Here is a 20,019-nt window from a genome sequence, read left to right as displayed (position 1 = left end):
AGATCCAGCAACACAGATGTCCAAAATACTGTATAATTACGCGGTGAACAGAGACGACTTTTAGCCGTATTTGGTGCTGGACCAAAATGCCCTCTACAATGTGTGACGTCACGCGTACGCGTCATCATTCCGCGACGTTTTCAACAAGAAACTCGCGGGAAATTTAAAATTGCAATTTATTAAACTAAAAAGACCGTATTGGCATGTGTTGCAATGTTAATATTTCATCATTGTTATATAAACTATCAGACTGCGTGGTCGGTAGTAGTGGGTTTCAGTAGGCCCTTAAGGTTCACTTTTGTTTTTGGAGCCGCTCGCATAGCGATACTTTGGCAACTGTTGGAAAGTGGTTTACACAAAAATGGCGTTTTCCAAATTCGCGGACAGTGAAAATTGGACTGAATCATGGTATTTATTCTGCCTCCAACGGGCACAAGATCCATGTGTTCAATATACTAGGAGACCAAAGCTGTTATAATCATGTCCAATTTAAAATGGAATTATGGGACAAAGCACACACATTATCAAAAGACAGGTGAGAACAACAAAATTAAAAGCACTTTCACTGGCATATTAAGCCACAAGTAAGATTCTGTAACCTGACCTATCCTAATAAATGGGCCTCATTGAAAGAAATGTTCTAATCATTTTAATGAACCTTTTTGTTCAAAACAATAAAATAGGATGTGAACACTTGCAATGTCAGATAAACCGGAAGCTAAGAGCACAGCCTTGAATATGCCTTTATCGTAAAAAAAAACACCTTAAAAACTTCATAAATTAAAACCAAAGATAAAAAAGCAATATTGTATTTCTTGGACCAAAGAAATACAGTATTGAGGCGCACTGCCGATAAGCGGGTCTATTCAGTTCTATTTTCACACAAAAGGGACACCGTATTAATTGTAAGGTGCATTAAAAGGGTAATATCATGATTTTTATTTTTCGATATCATAAACACTTTCTTGTGTTCTACATTACATTTAATGGTGGTTCTTTGGTCAAAATGTTGCATAGATTATGTTTTACAGACCATCTTCAAACCGCTTTGAGGCCGTCTTTTCAGGATTGTTCATTTTGTGGGTGGTCCTTTTTACACGCCTCCGCATTCCGACAGCGTCTTCTCCCCATCATCTTTGCTGTACTAGTATTTCGCTAGCGCTTTCATAGCGAGTCTACAGAAAAAAGTTAGAACTGTACGCTACCTTGTATTAGAAATGGCAACAGCGGACGATGAATGGCCCAGAACAAGAAAAAATCCTATTGACTTAAACGCGCAAATGTTGGGGATTTATACAGATTCCAAATACACAACAGCTGGCACCAATAGGTAAGAAAAGTGCCTTTGCATAATAGGTTGAAACAAAACTCCAGATAATGCATTATGTCTCCTTATAGGTGCCATTTTGGGGTTATTATATACACACACAATAATAATACTTGTATGTTGAAGCACAGTATATAGGAGCCCTAATGTTCCGACAATCCATCAAGCCGTGCGGTTTCTTACATTACTGAAGTCGTACGAAATCATGTTGACAGATTTTTGAGTGTTGTGTGTAATGTTCTATATCCTCAATGAAACGTTTTGGGCTTTGTTTCTTAGCGGTACTTGCTAGCGTCATTTATTGAACAGGGCACCATTCTGCAGTCCGCTCATATCTGTTGTGTGACTGCCATCTACTGGTGACACCTATTATTACACCATGTACCAAATAAAATTGCTTCGAGGTTGGTAAGCACAACCAGAATTGGTACATACTGTAGGTTATAAGTTCACTGTCCACTTTTGGAGAAATAAAAATAATCATTAGTGTGCCTTATAGTCCAAAAAATGTCTCTTAAAACAATTTTTAATGTTCTATCAAGAAAAGTGTGGTCTTTGTTTATTTATTAAAATAAAACTTGGTTTAAAAGAGTTTAGTGTGTGTATACAAGTATTTTTTTGCCATTCACAGTATCATAATATTGAGAACCTGTTGGTCTCAATAACAGTGATGTGACATTTACATATTGTCATATCACTAGTGTTTTAGTTACAGGATAATAGCTCCTCAAAATTTAACATGACTCACTAAGTACAGTACCTCAGTATTATGGTCACAGTTTATATAAACCCAGGACGGCACTTTGATAAAAAGCAAAATAAAAGTTATAAATATTTAAAGATAAATATGTGTTTAGTGTCAAAGCCCCATTCCCTTTCTGCTGTTTTATTTATTTTTGCCGCAAGTCAGTAGGAAGGAGCTGTGTGCCACGAATGGCCCCCGATCTGCACTTTACATACGCTTTACACAAACACAAACCTATGTGTGTGAGTGGGTGAATGTGGAAATACTCTCAAAGCGCTTTGGGCTCCTTTTAAAAAGGGGTAGAAAAGTGCTATACAAGTATAACCATTTACATACTTGACATACAACACCCCAGGTTGTTATATATCAACTGGTACTGGAAACCAGTGATTCTCAAACAGAGGTACAGGTATGCTGTCTCCATATAGTGGTACGCCAAAGAATAATTTGATTAGAGTACAGTTTAAGATTCCTTTATTCATAGTATAGTAAGTATTAAATATACTTGTTAAACAGCACCTCTGCCTTTTTTTAATGAATATGTTGACCTACTACACTACTGTATTTCAATGTTGGTCATTATGGGGGTACTTTGGGAGCCAAGTATTTTCTGAGTTGATACTTTTAGGGGAAAAAAGGTTGAAAATCACTGACATAGAACTTTTAAAATATTGAAACATGGCCTGGAGCCTATATGTTTTTCATGGTGAACGTCCCACCTCTACATAATACATTTCCCAGGAAGTATGAGGATTGATAGTAGAGTTGTCCTTTTTGAATATCACACTTGAATATTAACAATCAAAATGTATTGATGGCATGCATAGGAGAAGAGCAATAAATGTTTTTTGTGAAACACAAACCTATGTTTAAGATATGATGTGCTTTTGCTGCTTCCATTTTATGTGGCGCAGGTGAGCCATGAGCTACTGGTGCAGATCCGAGAGTCTGTGCTTCAAAAGACCGTGGATGCGATGAAGCAAGAGGGAGCTCCTTATGTTGGTGAGTGCAGACATGAGTCACGACTTGTTAGTGCACAGTGGGCTTGTTAGTGTCCGGCTGCAGTCCGTGTAATCATGTGTGACTCCCCAGGTGTGCTGTATGCCGGCCTCATGTTAACCCAGAAGGGACCCAAAGTTCTGGAGTTCAATTGTCGCTTTGGAGACCCCGAGTGCCAGGTCTTGCTGCCCTTGCTGAAAAGTGACTTGTATGAGGTCATTTTGAACACGATTAATGGCAAGCTGGCCTCTAGCGCCCCTGAGTGGCACAAGGAAAAAGCCGCAGTGACCGTGGTGATGGCGAGTGCCGGCTACCCAGGTGCCTACAACAAAGGAATGGCCATCACAGGTAAGTTATTGTGGTGCAGAGATTGTATCTTTACATCTGATAATACTCATATTAAACTTGCGAAAATGTTTATTGGCCCATCTCAGGCAACTTTATTTTACATATTTGTACTTAGTTCCGAAGCGCAGCATGACTCCTTTGAGCAAAAGGAGTGGGTTTTAAGCATATAATTGGTATTTACGCTAATTGTATGCTGTAAGCCAGGGGTGTCCAAAGTGCGACCCGCAGGTCATTTTTCAACGGCCCCATGGCACAAGAGTCAACAGGTGAAATGTAACAAGAACATGTTGCAATGTTGACTCTAATAACACAAAGCTGCAATGCAGGCTGTTTCTTTCTTTAGAAAATAATAATGAATCAAAATCAATGACATTATGAATTATTGACCTATTCAAGGCTCCAATAATGTCACATTAAATATTCCACTTTGAGATATTCTTTGGGGAAAATGTTGCATATTTTGTTTTTGCTATGTAAAAAAGTAAGCTGTTTTTTTAAAAATTTGTTTTAAAAAGGGCCTAAAACAAACAAACAAAAAACATAAACAACAATAAAATTTATAATCTGAAGTTGAGTTGGAGGTTATTGTGTTAAAAGTAAACAGTTAATAAAATTTACAATTTATTTTTTAACACTTAAATGATCCACAATAATTGTTGTGTCATTGCTAAAAAAAAAAAAAGAGGTAAAAACAATTTTGTTATGAGTTATTGACCTTCTTAAGGCTCCAATTATTACATAATCTCAAATATTCCACTTAAAAATAAACGTAAACTGTTAATAAAATTTACAATTTATTTTTTAACACTTAAATGAGTAGGACCCTTTTGGATCCTCAATAATTGTTGTGTAATTAGTTTTTAAGTGTCATTGCTAAAAAAAAAAAAAGAATTAAAATCAAATTTGTTACGAGTTATTGACCTTTTTAAGGCTCCAATTATTATATAATCTCAAATATTCCACTTAAAAAATTTTATCGGGTGAAAATATTACATATTTTGTATTTTTTTCCATAAAAAACAGGGTTTTCTTTGACAAAAAGAGCATACAACTTAAATCTTTAATAACGTTATATTGACAGACAGACCTAATGTTGATCTAGAGATTTAAACCTTGAATAATAATAAAAATATTAATACTGAATAGTGACACATTTTTTATATTTTTTTGACCAAAACCCTTTAGGGTCCCCGGGATCAAGCCTGAGTGGAGGCCCAAATGTATATTTTTTGTACATATATAGTATTGGTTTTTAACATAAGAAATATCAAAATGGCCACCGCTTGCTTTGATTTTTCAGTGTGCGGCCCTCAGTGGAAAAAGTTTGGACACCCCTGCTGTAAACACTTTACAACATAAATGGTTTTGTTATCTTAAAACCAAACCAATGATATCCAAAAATATTGTAGGTGACAGGACTGTGCTGAGGTTTAAACCCCACTCTTCCAGTCTAAGTTGAAATAACATCCGATAGACAGAAAAATAAATGAGAACTTACTTTAGGCCTGCAGAGAGTCGGAATGATCCAACTTTCTGTGCACCATGTGACTTGTAGAATATTGCATTTGTAGAGGTGACATGACTGAGTAAAAACCCTGCTTGTAAAGTGTGAAGTTTGATTACTGTATTTTCCGGGGTATAAGTCGCACCTGCCGGAAATGCATAATAAAGAAGGAAAAAAACATATAGGTCGCACTGGAGTATAAGTGGCATTTTTGGGGGAAATTTATTTGATAAAAACCAACACCAAGAATCTACATTTGAAAGGCAATTTAAAATAAATAAAGAATAGTGAACAACAGGCTGAATAAGTGTACGTTATATGACGCATAAATAACCAACTGAGAAGGTGCCTGGTATGTTAACGTAACATATTATGGTAAGAGTCATTCAAATAACTATAACATATAGAACATGCTATACGTTTACCAAACAATCTGTCACTCCTAATCAATAAATCCGATAAAATCTTACACGTCTAGTCTCTTACGTGAATTAGCTAAATAATATTATTTAATATTTTACGGTAATGTGTTAATAATTTCACATATAAGTCACTCCTGAGTATAAGTCGCACCACTGGCCAAACGATGAAAAAAAACTGTGACTTAAAGTCTGAAAAATACGGTAAATTGTCTTTTTAAAAAAAAATAAAATCTACTCAATGTATATTTGGGATATGGAGTATTAAAAAGAATATAACATCTCTGAAGGATTTAAATGATTATTTTTCACAATAAAGTCTAATTTTGGGAAGTGTGGACAGTGTTCAAAGTAATTTTCAAAGTCGAGGTATATTTATAATGCTTAATTTTTAAAAACGGCCACTACTGCCCCTAAGGGCTGTACAAATTAAAAACAAATGTTAAGAAAAAAGGAGTCAACATCACACTAAGTACAGACAAGGCTATAAATTCACCGTAAACCAACCAAACAATGAATTGGTAGAAAAAAAGTATTAGAAATAAACTAATGGAGATCTATAAATATGTAAATAAAAATGTCCCGCTCAATATGTGTTAAATACCATTTCAAATAAACAAGTAAAAAAATAAGTATTTAATAAATATGCAATCAAAACAAAAGACATGCAGGACACTTTGATTTTTAAATGTATTTTTCAGTTAATTTTATCGTGCATTTTATTTTCTTGGGATGCAAACCGCACCGATTCGGTGGAATGGTCCTTACAGGGACCCCTCGTTAACTTCTACCGCCTTTCCACTTCAGGTCTGTCCCAGGTGGAAGACATGGGCATCCAGGTGTTCCACGCAGGTACAGGGCTGAAGGACGGACAGGTGGTGTCCAGCGGTGGGCGCGTCCTGACGGTCACCGCGGTCAGACCTTCGCTAGAGTCGGCACTGCAGGCAGCCAATGAGGGAGTGGCTGCGGTCGGTTTCCCGGGTGCTGTGTACCGCCGTGACATTGGTCACCGGGCCATTTCCCACCTGAAGCAACGCAGGTGTGTTTGAGTGCAGCACAAAACATTCAGTTTTCTGAATTGTCACTGATGTCTTTCATAAATAAACAAACCGTGGAGAATCCCCTGTGTCTGTTTTTTTTTATTTTGTTATACCTGGAATTCTATAATCTATCTGTATGACTGCGTCTCACACTGAAAGAAGGTGTTTTATTTCTGAAGTCAAGTCATCTGACCCTGTCTGACAGAGGCCTGACTTATAAGGACAGCGGCGTGGACATTGCTGCGGGCAACAAGCTGGTGGACATAATCAAGCCTCTGGCCAGGGCAACTTCCCGCCCAGGTAATGCTTTACATTCAAAGTTGTAGTTAAATATAATAACATCATATTTTCTCACCAGGATGTAATGCAGAGCTGGGAGGCTTCGCTGGACTTTTTGACCTTAAAGCTGCAGGATTCCTCGACCCGGTTTTGGTATCTGGAACTGACGGTGTTGGGACCAAACTGAAGGTCTGATTTAGGTTCAGTTTTAATACTTTTAATTTTGATGGTTAATAAAAAAAAGTTTGTGCAGATTGCCCAGGCGTGCGGTCAGCATGGCAGCTTGGGTCAGGATCTAGTCGCCATGTGCGTGAACGACGTCCTGGCTCAGGGAGCAGAGCCGCTTTTCTTCCTCGATTACTTCTCCTGCGGAAGCCTGGATGTGAACGTGGCCGCCGCAGTGGTCGCTGGCATCGCCAAAGCCTGTGAGATTGCTGGCTGTGCTCTGCTGGGTAAGTGGAGAAGCAGGCCTCAGTGGTTCTGTAACACCGGCTGCCAAATTGAGCCATCATGTGTGGATGGTCTAGGTGGAGAGACCGCAGAAATGCCTGGCGTCTACGGCCCTGGGGAGTATGATCTAGCCGGGTTCTGCGTGGGAGCAGTAGAGCGTAGCGCCCTGCTGCCGAGACTGGCAGACATCACGGAGGGAGACCTGTTGATTGGAGTGGCATCCTCTGGTATCCACAGCAACGGCTTTAGCCTGGTCCGCAAGGTCCTGGAACGTGCAAATCTAAGCTACAGCTCCCCGGCACCCTTTGGCCACCCGGGACAGACTGTTGGTAAGTATGATGTTAATACATCATCTGATTTACCTCAATACTAGCAAATTCTACATTTAATAAGATGCACTTGATCAAAAAGTGTTTATTTTAGTTACTTGCTATTAAACCTTTTCACTTCTGTAGTCTATTGTCAAAGTGTGGGATCTAATATGAGGCCAAAAGTGTTTATGGAGACCCTCTTTTGCTTATCCGTGGTCGGGTCGCGGGGGCAGCAGCCTAATCGGGGAAGCCCAGACTTTCCTCTCCCCAGCCACTTTGTCCAGCTCTTCCCGGGGGATCCCGACACGTGAAGGAAGCACTTCTTACTGTAATGTTGGCCTGCAGGAGAGGTTTTGCTGACGCCAACAAAGATCTACAGTCGTCTGCTGCTCCCAATCCTGCGCAGCGGTGCGGTGAAAGCCTACGCTCACATCACCGGTGGAGGACTTCTGGAAAACATTCCTCGGGTTTTGCCCCAGGAGCTAGCAGTCGATATAGGTGAAGGCCTACGTCATTCTACAGGATACAAGTCTGGAGACAAATACCTATCTTGTACGGTTTGATAATTACACACGTTTGCTCCAGATGCGTCTCGTTGGAGCATCCCACCAGTGTTTTCCTGGCTCCAGAAAGAGGGCGGACTGAGCGAGGATGAAATGACCCGCACTTTCAACTGCGGCCTGGGAGCAGTGCTAGTGGTGGCCCCGATGGAGGCTCAGAGGGTCTTGCGGCAGCTGCAGGCCCACGAGGAGGCCTGGATTGTGGGCGCACTCGCTCACAAGCAGCCTGGTGAGTCAGTCAGGGACCTTCCTGTGGAGACCCGCGCGCACATTCTCATCAAACTATGTCGCCGCAGGTACTGAGTCCGTGGCGGTCCGCAACCTGAAGCACAGCCTGCTGAGCGGCGGTCCAGCTTCCAAGAATGGCAATTGCCTCGGTGACATCAGCACGCCACACAGGAGGACCAAAGTCGGCGTTCTCATTTCAGGGACAGGTTTGTGTAGTATTTCATGAATTTATTTTGTAATGTCTTGTGGATTACAACTTGTGCTTTTGTGGTCTCCACCAGGTACCAACCTGCAGGCGCTGATCGAGCAGGCCAGGCGTCCATCGAGCTGTGCAGAGATCGTGGTGGTCATCTCTAACAAGCCTGGAGTTCAGGGCCTCAAAAGAGCAGCACTGGCTGGGATCCAGACACGGGTAATCTGTTGTGATTATGGTCATGAGGTGGTTACGTTTGCGCATTTCAACATTTTTTATTATGCATTTTCGGCCAGTGCGACGTACAGTGGGGCAAAAAAAGTCACCGATTGTGCAAGTTCTACTTAAAATGATGACAGAGGTCTGTAATTGTCATCATAGGTACACTTCAACTGTGAGAGACAGAATGTGGGAAAAAAAATCCAGGAATTCATTGTAGGAATTTTAAATAATTTATATGTAAATTATGGTGGAAAATAAGTATTTGGTCAACCATTCAAATCTCTCACTGATGGAAGGAGGTTTTGGCTCAAAATCTCACGATACATGGCCCCATTCATTCTTTCCTTAACACGGATCAATCGTCCTGTCCCCTCAGCAGAAAAACAGCCCCAAAACATGATGTTTCCACCCCCATGTTTCACAGTAGGTATGGTGTTCTTGGGTTGCAACTCAGTATTCTTCTTCCTCCAAACACGACAAGTTGAGTTTATTCCGAAAAATACAGTAGTAGGGAAGTTTGGATTTTAAGGTCTGTTGGTAGTGCATTCCACTGTGTGGTGGAAAAAGAGTAGAAGGCATTTTTCTCATGAGGAACTCCTTCTCGTGTAGTACCTGTGAGTACATCTGGTGAAATAGTTGGACAGGTACTTGGGGACAATTTCTCTGAGTATTTTGAATACCAGGCACATTGCGATTCGGTGTACCGTACTCTTTCCTCAACTCCAAGCCATCCCAATTTGGTAAAGTGGGTTTGAGTTAGGTGAGTCTTGTATGGGAGGTTGAGCAGGAGTCTCACCACCTTGTTTTGGGAAGTTGGCAGTTTTGTTTTTAGTGGCTTGGTGATACTTGTGAACCATGAGGTGCAGGCACAGTCAAAATGATTGTATGAGGGTATCGGCAAGGGTCTTAAGTGTGTCCCTTTTGATAAACACAAAGATCCTGCCCAAAAATCTAGTTTTATTATTGATCTTGAGTGTTGTCCAATATACAACCTAGGTAAATTACCTTGTCTTTGCTGGTGATTATGGTATCGCATGCTTTAATCGCAAAGCCCAGGGATTTACTTAGGTTGTGTTGGGACCCAAATACAATGGACTCTGTCTTACAGTTTGATATTTGAAAGCCAGAGACAGAGATTTCTTAGTTTGGTGCTGAGTGCACTTTAAACCTTCAATTTGGAACAAATTGCTATTTCATGCTGATTTCATGTCGTTTATGTTAATCAAGAATAACAATGGTGCCAGAATACTCCCCTGTGGGACACCACAGCTCAGATTGAGGGGAGAGGACAGTGATCTGTTCACCTCGACCACCTGTCCTCTATCCTCAGGGTAAGATTTCATCCAGTTTGTGGCAGCGCTGTCAAAACTGATTGCCCTCAACCTGTTTAACAGTATTGAGCATTTACCCATGTCTATCTGTACCTGATGTAGTCAGTTAGGTACAGTAGGTATGCATCAGTGGAATGTGATTTTCTGAATCCTGATAGAAATTGGAATAAGAGCTTGTGATTTGATAGATAGTTATCTATTTGCACATATATTAACCTCTCTATAACCTTTGAGATGGAGCAAAGAATGGAAACACGGCGGTAGTTGCCAGGGTTTAATTTGTTTCCTTTTTTATAGAGGTGATAGTCTCGTGAGCATGAATTCTCGTGGGACATGACACTGATTGATAGACAAGTTGGTAATATGAGCAACCATTGGAGCATTCGTGGCAGCTGGTGGGAATATGATCATGTCTTGTGAGTTTGTTTGGCTGCCACGAGCTGAGTTTCTTTAACACATCAGTTTAAACTTTGACAAACTTGAAGTCATCCTTGCGTCCTTCTTTGTTTTTGTAAAGGTCTTGGATGTGCTTTTCACCTTAGAGGCCTGAGTGTGAGGGCAATTTGTTGAAGTGATGGTTGAGTAAAATCTGTTATAGCAATTTGTCACATTCAGTTTGTCTGTGATGAGTGAGCTGTTTATTTTCAAGTTGAGGTTGGTGGTTATTGTTATGAGACTGCTGTGGGCCAATAGTTTCAGCGTCTTCCAGAGTTTTTGCAGGCTATTTTTTTCGTTGAAGTAACTGGATTTGGCCTTTTTCTGATCATAGTAGTTACTTCGATTCTTAGCTTTTTGTATTCTTTAAAGTAGTGGTTCTCAACCTTTTTTCAGTGATGTACCCCTTGTGAACATTTTTTTTAATTCAAGTACCCCCTAATCAGAGCAAAGCATTTTTGGTTGAAAAAAAGAGATAAAGTAAAATACAGCACTATGTTATCAGTTTCTGATTTATTAAATTGTATAACAGTGCAAAATATTGCTCATTTGTAGTGGTCTTTCTTGAACTATTTGGGAAAAAAAGATATAAAAATAACTAAAAACTTGTTGAAAAATAAACAAGTGATTCAATTATAAATAAAGATTTCTACACATAGAAGTAATCATCAACTTTGGGGATTGTAATATAGATCCATCTGGATTCATGAACTTAATTCTAAACTTTTCTTCGCAAAAAAAGAAATCTTTAACATCAATATTTATGGAACATGTCCACAAAAAAGCTAGCTGTCAACACTGAATATTGCATTGTTGTATTTCTTTTCACAGTTTATGAACTTACATTCATATTTTGTTGAAGTATTATTCAATAAATATATTTATAAAGGATTTTTTAATTGTTGCTATTTTTAGATTTAAAAAAAAAAAAATCTCACGTACCCCTTGGCATACCTTTAAGTACCCCCAGGGGTATGTGTACCCCTATTTGAGAACCACTGCCTTAAGGAGCTGTTCAGTCCTGTTTTTAGTGAACTTAGCGTGTTTGTCATTTTTAAGTGTCATGTATTATGTCCGCATTGATCTAGGCTTCTGTTCTGGATTTACCCTGGAAGCTTTCATGGGTGCTAACTGCTCAGACACATGCAGGAAGTTGGATTTTAAGCATGCCCATGCTCTTTAAACCGATGAGCAATTTGGTCGATTTGACCAGTCCAGTCTTTCCAGGCCTGCTGTTAGAGCTTCGCTGGTGTACTTTTTCATCGATCTGAATCTTGTGTTGTGACAATCTGATTCCGATTTCTGAATTTTACGTGTGCAGAAAATGATGAAATGATCACTTATTACGCACTCGATTGCACCGCTTCTGGAGATAGTGGTCTGGTCTGATGTCAAAATCAAATCAATGACGGTTTGAGCAGCAGGGCACCGAGTGATATGCTGTTTCAGGTTATGTAACTTACAGTAATTACCGAAGGACTTGTAGATAGGACTATCTTTTTTCCGGGTTATTGGTGTTCAAATCACTGAGCAGTATCACTTCAGAATTTCCTAAATCTCCTTGAGCTGTTTATAAAATGAGTTTTGAGTTGGGGGTCTGTACAGGGAGCCAATTAACATGGGGTTGGTTTTGGGAAAAATGATATTGAGCCCCACTTTCTCTATTATAACTTTGCTCCAAATCATCCTGTACATTAAAAGCGATATCAGATCTTACAACCCCCTCCCCCATGTCAATTTCTGTCCCTTCCGACTACCGTGTAATTGACAATTTCTGTCTCAGACTCCTTAATAGAACTATCAAGTCTGGTCTCAGAAAAGGACAAAATTCCCACCTTACCATTTCTAAAGATCAGTCCAAGTTCATCAATGTTACGGAAAAGACTGCTATTCATGAGAAAATGTTTTCCATGTCTTGTGACTATGGTTCAAGTCGGCATTGGTGCCCCTCTCCCTACTTTTAACTACTAACAAAGTGTAGGTACAGCTGAAGATCCCGGCCAGATAAAGCCATCAGGACCACATCTAAATGCACTACCAGGCACCTCCAAAATATGACAGAAAAGAAAATAAGCGACAGAAGTTTGCTAACTTTGTTTATATTTTTTACTCTGTCTTTGCAAATGTGTCATGGCCAATTATGAACATGTCTGTGGGGAAACTTGAGAAAGTGTGGAGTTTGATTTTTCTTGCACATTGATCCAGGTGGTGGACCACAAACTCTACGGGAGCCGAGCGGAGTTTGATGGCACCATTGACCGCGTCCTTGAAGAATTTGGAGTGGAGCTTGTGTGTCTGGCTGGTTTCATGCGGATCCTCACGGGGGGTTTTGTTAAGAAATGGAACAGTGAGTTGAAGTATTGGTGTCACTATGAATCACATTTTATTTTTAACATGATCTCATTTTAGGTAAGATCTTGAACATCCATCCATCCTTGCTGCCGTCCTTCAAGGGTGTGAACGCCCAAAAGCAGGCTCTCCAGGCCGGGGTGCGGGTCAGCGGCTGCACGGTCCACTTTGTTGCAGTAAGTCAGCCACATTGTCACCTACACGCGCACATTAACCAGCTGAATGGGCGTGTTCTGTCTATCAGGAGGAGGTGGACGCAGGGGCCATCATCGTGCAGGAGGCGGTGCCAGTGATGAGCGGCGATACTGAAGAAAGTCTGTCAGCCCGAATCAAAGAGGCTGAGCATAAGGCCTTTCCTGTGGCGATGGAGCTGGTCTCCAGCGGAGCTGTCCATCTTAGTGAGGATGGACGTGTCATCTGGAGGTCACATTAGTCTTTGCATGACTACAGCTGAGTAAATGTGTAGTGTGACACTGTTACAAACATTCCTAATGTGCATGCATTTCTCTATCTACTCCAATTGTTTGTGTTTGAATGTACTTGTGTGAATGAATTAGAGCTGCACAGAACAAAAAATGGTTAATCTATCCATCCATCTTCTTCCGCTTATCCGGTCAGGTTGCGGGGGCAGCAGCCTAAGCAGGGAAGCCCAGACTTTCCTCTTCCCGGGGGATCCCGAGGCATTCCCAAGCCAGCCGGGAGACATAGTCTTCCCAACGTGTCCTGGGTCTTCCCCCATGGCCTCCTACTGGTCGGACGTGCCCTAAACACCTCCCTAGGGAGGCGTTCGGGTGGCATCCTGACCAGATGCCCAAACCACCTTATCTGGCTCCTCTCGATGTGAAGGAGCAGCGGCTTTACTTTGAGCTCCTCCAGGATGGCAGATTCTCACCCTATCTCTAAGGGAGAGCCCCGCCACCTGGCAGAGGAAACTCATTTCGGCCGCTTGTACCCGTGATCTTATCCTTTCGGTCATGACCCAAAGCTCATGACCATAGGTGAGGATGGGAACGTAGATCGACCGGTAAATTGAGAGCTTTGCCTTCCGGCTCAGCTCCTTCTTCACCACGACGGGTCGATACAACGTCCGCATTACTGAAGACGTCACATCGATCCGCCTGTCGAACCCACGATCCACTCTTCTCTCACTCGTGAACAAGACTCCTAGGTATATTTGAGGCAAGCTCTCCTCCCCAACCCGGAGATGGCACTCCACCCTTTTTCGGGCGAGAACCATGGACTCTAACTTGGAAGTGCTGATTCTCATTCTGGTTGCTTCACACTCGGCTGTGAACCAATCCAGTGAAAACTGAAGATCCCGGCCAGATAAAGCCATCAGGACTACATCATCTGCAAAACACACAGATGTAATCCCGCAGCCACCAAACCAGAATCCCTAAACGCCTTAACTGCGTCTAGAAAAAATGGTATTCTTTGTAAATGGTTTACCTTGAGGCGGCATTGCTCGGTTGGTAGAGTGGCCGTCCCAGCAACTGGAGGGTTGCAGGTTCGATTCCCGCTTCCACCATCCTGGTCACTGCCGTTGTGTCCTCGGGCAAGACGCTTTACCCACCTGCTCCCAGTGTCACCCACACTGGTTTAAATTTAACTTAGATATTGGGTTTCACTATGTAAAGCGCTTAGAGTCACTAGAGAAAAAGCGCTATGTATAAATATAATTCAATTCAATTCAATACCTTTACTTGTAGTGTATGCACATATACTGTATACCGTATTTGCTTGAATTGCCGCAGGACATATAGTATGCACTTGCCTTGAATTACTGCCGGGTCAAACTCGCTTCACAAAATAATTAGCGCCTCGTCAAACTCGTGACATCACGAGTGACACTTCCCATGTCATCATTTTCAAAATGGCAGAGGCCGATTTCAATACAGGTAATTTGAAATCGCATAAAGGGAAGAAGATTAAGAGCTATTCAGTAAGATTTAAGGTCCAAGCTTACATCACACTCAAATTTTTACTGCATACCTTTAGTAAGTGCCGAAGCGAGAAGAAGTTTTAAAATAATTAGCACATGCTTACTTTTACCACATGCCTTTGGTAAGTGCAGGAGTGAGAAGAGGTTTTAAATGAATTAGCGCCCCGGCGGCAATTCAAGGAAATACAGTACACATTATGTACACAGTACATGTGTGACTCCTCAGCAGTAAAATAGTTACTATATTTTGTTCTGTACAGCAACTTCTTGTCTACAGTCAATGACTTGTCAACATAATTATCAAAACTTGTCCATGCAGATGTAAAGCATGATCATTTTTGCAGCCTCCCTTAAATCCAGATTAAACTGAACCTTTTTGTTATCAGGACCTCAAGTATCGTTACTCACCCATTTCTCATATTTTCACCCTCAGGTTTGTGGTCCTGATGATTAATAAGACAGAGGTATCAACACAGTTTGTTATATTTTAAAAACAAGACTTTAAGGGTAGACTTACAAAAGCATTTAAAGTTCAGGTTTGTTGGCACTTATGGAAGTGCAGAACTTGAAATCTCTCGTTAAAAGCTCTGGTTGGCGCTTATGGAAGCGCAGGACTGCAAGTCTCTCATTTCCAGCCCTGGTTGACAGGTGTGGGTATCCGTGCAGACCATAGCCGCTCAGCAGCTGGATGATCTCCTCTAGGATGAGAAGGAACAACGTGAGATGTGAAATTAGATGACATGTCTTCACTTAAGATGGACAGCTCCACTGGAGCTATTGTGTAGTATGTGTTTCAGTAGCATCTTCATCCTGAATCATGATTGTTTTGCGTAGTTTGTGGAAGGAATATGTCGGCCAGATTGTAGCAATACAACTAAAGAAGGGGTCAGCCTGCATGTTTCCAAATGATGGCAATACAGGGAAAGTATGGCTCCTCTAATCCAATTGTGTAATAACAGCTATTATATATTTATTACTTTTAATGGACCTGACTGTGAAGAGGAAAGGTTTTGGTTTGAGCCCCCTCGATAAAACCGGGTGAAAAAAAGAGCAAACACGACGCATGCAAATGAGTAAAAAAGAAAATAATTAGTATTGTATTTTGTGTCCTCTTCTACTGATGTTTTCCTCAAGGTGATTGAGGAAATGCTGAAAGAGCATGAGGAAACAGGCTATGGTGTCTATAAAATAAGAAATGATGATTATTTTGGATTTCTCTTTGGCTCATAATGTCAACCATATCAGTTTTGAAGTATAATGGACCAGGGTGACAAAATCATGCAATTAAGTGATCAAAATAATAGATGCATATTATTTAATTCACACGGTCTGAGCGACGAAATGGGCTCTGGTTCGGTAGATGACTTCACAAGATATGTAACATTCACTAAAATAATCTCACTAAAACAATAAGCAGATAAGGGATTTTCCGGGATTTTCCAGAATTATCCTAGTAAATGTGTCTAATAACATCTGAATCGCTCCCACTGCAATCACCTTTTTTTTCTTCTAGTCCTTCACTCTAAATTTCCTCATCCACGAATCTTTCATCCTCGCTCAAATTAATGGGGAAATTGTCGCTTTCTCGGTCCGAATAGCTCTAGCTGCTGCTGGCTACGATTATAAACAATGTGAGGATATGAAGAGCCCTACAACCTGTGATGTCACGCGCACATCGTCTGCTACTTCCGGTAAAGGCAAGGCTTTTTTATTAGCGACCAAAAGTTGCGAACTTTATCGTCAATGTTCTCTACTAAACCCTTTCAGCAAAAATATAGCAATATCGCAAAATGATCAAGAATGACACATAGAATGGACCTGCTATCCCCGTTTAAATAAGAAAATCTCATTTCAGTAGGCCTTTAAGTTAATTGTCAATAGATGTGACTTGTCTGAATCATGACCCTAAAGTGACAACATCCAACATGAACCCACCTGGATCATTTTCTGCTATGGTGACCAAGTAGAAGAGTCCTTGACTGGACAGCAACTGGGACACGACTGGCAGAAACCTGTCGATGACCTCACGACCTCGCCTCCCGCCTGCCCAGGCAGCTTCTATACCTGTGCTGCCCACCTTGACGGAATGAAAATATGTCACCAACTTCTTAAACATTTTAGAGTTTTTCATCAGAGAGTCAAAGCCACTTCATTGGATGACGTCACCACATAAGGGGGATTGAAGAGTAGCACGTCCACTTGTCCACTTAACCGGGGCAGGAAACATTCCACCTAGACCAGAGAGCAAATAATCAGTGAGCATTAAAAAGTCCTCAAGATTGGAATAAAAAGTTTGATGCTGGATCTGACCAGGTCTGTGATGACCGGCTGCAGGCACACGTTGTTGCAGGCTGCGGTCTTGCTGCTGCACTGTGCTGCTGTGCCATTCACATCCGTGCAACTGCAACAATATTTGACAACATTGTAACATGGAAGAAGAAGAAGAAGAAGAGAAGATGGTAGTAAACTTACAAATAGACGGATGAAGGTCCTAACACGGACGCAAGAAAGGCAGACACCACGCCGGAGCCGCTGCCCACCTCCACGCAGACGCAGGGCCTGCAGACAGCAGCAGGACAATATCACCATCAGGTGCTTTTAGTGTCCTCGTTACACAAAGAAATGGTCAAACATATAAACCCACATGAACAAATCCCTAAAAATGTTTCCTCAATTTTATACAGTTTCTTCCACTGGATGTACATACTGAATGTCAGCAGTCCCCAACCTTTTTTTTGCACCACAGACCGGTTTAATGTGACATTATTTTCAGGGACCGGTTCCACTTTTGCCAGATGAATACAGCCAAAATAAGTGCATGAAAAATCCAACTCACTATAACAGCAATGGGGGCCTTGGGCTTGTTTCTTTGCTATGAGATCCCCAGCAGGTTGTCATCAACCTGCTGGGCACTGCAGATGGAAATCAGCCTTTGGCTACAATCTGTCACTTTTATATTTCATTCATTAATGTGCATTGTATCATGTCACAAAGTTATAACATGTATAACAAATGGTAACTTCCGATGAGGAGTTTTATTGTACATCTTTAAATAAGCTTAGTGGTGTGTCTAGTGTGACAGGCGAAAGTTAATTGGAAGAAAAGGCAGTCGTTAATAAATTATTTAATGTTTCTCACCAGACCGGTGGTTGGGGACCACTGCTGTATGTGACTTTGGCATTGTAAATAGTGTGTGTAACAAGCAATGTATCATACTATACATAAATACATTTATATACATAAATATATTCACACATACATTAACACATATATATACACACACACACATAAATATAGGTATATGCATATGTATGAATATGCATATATACATCTATATACATACACACACACATATATATATATACATATATACACACACATATATATATACATATGAATACATATATACATATGCATATATACACACCAATATACGCACATGTATATATATATATATACATACATATACACACACACACATATATATATATATACATATATACACACACATATATATATACATATGAATACATATATACATATGCATATATACACACCAATATACGCACATGTATATATATATACATACATATACACATGTACACTTACATATAGATGTATACATAAATATACACAAATATATATACTCATTTACATACATACACTTATACATACATAAACACACATATATATATACACATACATATATATAGATATATATACTATATATATATACACACATATATATACATAGATATATATATACACAATACAAACATTAATACACATACATATATAAAATATATATATACACACGTATGTATAGACACACATATACATACATTAATACACATACGTATATATATATATACATATATACTCATATATACATATATATACATACATATATCCATTATATATATAAATATACACACATGTATATACACATATGTATACATATATTTACACGTGTATAGACATACATATATATCTACACATTTATATACATATATACACACATATATACAAACGTATATATTATATATATATACATATATATTATACATATACATATATATATATATGTGTACATACATAAACACACACATATATACATACATATACACATATATACAAATATATAAACACATGCATATATATACACACATATATACATACATACACACATATACAAACATATATAAACACATACATATATACACATTTATATATACACACATATAGGTACATATATACATACATATATACGCATATATGTATACACACATATATACATACAGATATATACACATATATACTTACATATATATATATACATACATATATAAAAATATATACATACACACATATATATATATATATAAACATACATATATACACACATATATATATATATATATATAAACATACATATATATATGCGTATATATATATATATATATACACATACATACATATGTATACATATATACATGCATACATATATGTAAAAAGATATGTATATATATATATGTATGTATTCATGTATATGTATGTATGTAAATATACATACACATTTCAATACATATGTACACACATATACACATATATATATATATGTATATATATATATATATCAATCAATGTTTACTTATATAGCCCTAAATCACTAGTGTCTACATACATATTTATATACACATATACATACATATATACACACAGATATATACATACATATACACATATCCATCCATTTTCTTTTATTATATACATACATATGTACAAATACATATTTGTACACACATATACATACACGCACATATATATATACACACGTATATACATACACATATTTATATATACACACATGTACATAAATATATATACATACATATATACACATATGCATACATATATACATACATATATATGAACACATATATACACACACATATATATACATATATATATGTATACACATATATACATACATATATATAGACATATACACATGTATATACACATTTCTACATACATATATATACATATATAAATATATACATACATACATGCATATATACATAGATTAATACATACATACATATATAAATACATATATACACACAAACATAAATACATATATACATACATACATATATATATACATAGATATACACAAACATATATAAATACATATATATACATACATATATTTACATATATACAAATACATATACACATATATATATATACATATATTTACATATATAAATACATACATATATATATATATATATAAATACATACATATATGTATATCTATACATACATATATAT

General features: G+C 38.8%; 2 protein-coding genes across 5 annotated transcripts in view; one reads left to right on the top strand and one right to left on the bottom strand.

Annotated features, from left to right (window-relative positions):
* Positions 1–15,064, top strand: part of LOC133544348 (trifunctional purine biosynthetic protein adenosine-3-like) — a 25,099-nt gene extending 10,035 nt beyond the window's left edge. The window contains exons 8-21 of the mRNA XM_061889563.1: positions 2,987–3,074; positions 3,165–3,419; positions 6,150–6,381; positions 6,588–6,682; positions 6,741–6,850; positions 6,915–7,113; positions 7,189–7,440; positions 7,768–7,920; positions 8,008–8,211; positions 8,279–8,416; positions 8,492–8,622; positions 12,597–12,738; positions 12,801–12,916; positions 12,985–15,064. Of these exons, the coding sequence (XP_061745547.1) occupies positions 2,987–3,074; positions 3,165–3,419; positions 6,150–6,381; positions 6,588–6,682; positions 6,741–6,850; positions 6,915–7,113; positions 7,189–7,440; positions 7,768–7,920; positions 8,008–8,211; positions 8,279–8,416; positions 8,492–8,622; positions 12,597–12,738; positions 12,801–12,916; positions 12,985–13,173 (2,304 nt within the window). The 3' untranslated portion in view covers positions 13,174–15,064. The remainder of the gene's footprint in view (positions 1–2,986; positions 3,075–3,164; positions 3,420–6,149; positions 6,382–6,587; positions 6,683–6,740; positions 6,851–6,914; positions 7,114–7,188; positions 7,441–7,767; positions 7,921–8,007; positions 8,212–8,278; positions 8,417–8,491; positions 8,623–12,596; positions 12,739–12,800; positions 12,917–12,984) is intronic.
* Positions 12,750–20,019, bottom strand: part of LOC133544349 (methyltransferase N6AMT1-like) — a 17,544-nt gene continuing 10,274 nt past the window's right edge. Inside the window, exons 2-9 of one of the 4 annotated variants that reach the window (XR_009804637.1) lie at positions 17,155–17,241; positions 16,993–17,083; positions 16,831–16,914; positions 16,618–16,759; positions 15,279–15,380; positions 15,200–15,228; positions 15,091–15,125; positions 12,750–13,157 (exon numbers count right to left, since the gene is read on the bottom strand). Coding sequence is in view for 3 of the 4 variants with exons in the window: in XM_061889564.1 (XP_061745548.1) it covers positions 15,208–15,380; positions 16,618–16,759; positions 16,831–16,914; positions 16,993–17,083; positions 17,155–17,241 (577 nt within the window). In the remaining variant the exon portion in view is untranslated. Of the gene's footprint in view, positions 13,158–15,090; positions 15,126–15,199; positions 15,381–16,617; positions 16,760–16,830; positions 16,915–16,992; positions 17,084–17,154; positions 17,242–20,019 lie in introns of all 4 variants that reach the window. The other 3 variants (XM_061889566.1, XM_061889564.1, XM_061889565.1) reach the window with 3 other exon arrangements.

Source organism: Nerophis ophidion, linkage group LG27 (genome assembly GCF_033978795.1).
Source record: "Nerophis ophidion isolate RoL-2023_Sa linkage group LG27, RoL_Noph_v1.0, whole genome shotgun sequence".
NCBI lineage: Eukaryota > Metazoa > Chordata > Actinopteri > Syngnathiformes > Syngnathidae > Nerophis > Nerophis ophidion.
Note: the sequence above shows the minus strand (reverse complement) of the source record. Positions and strands in the feature narration are given on the sequence as shown.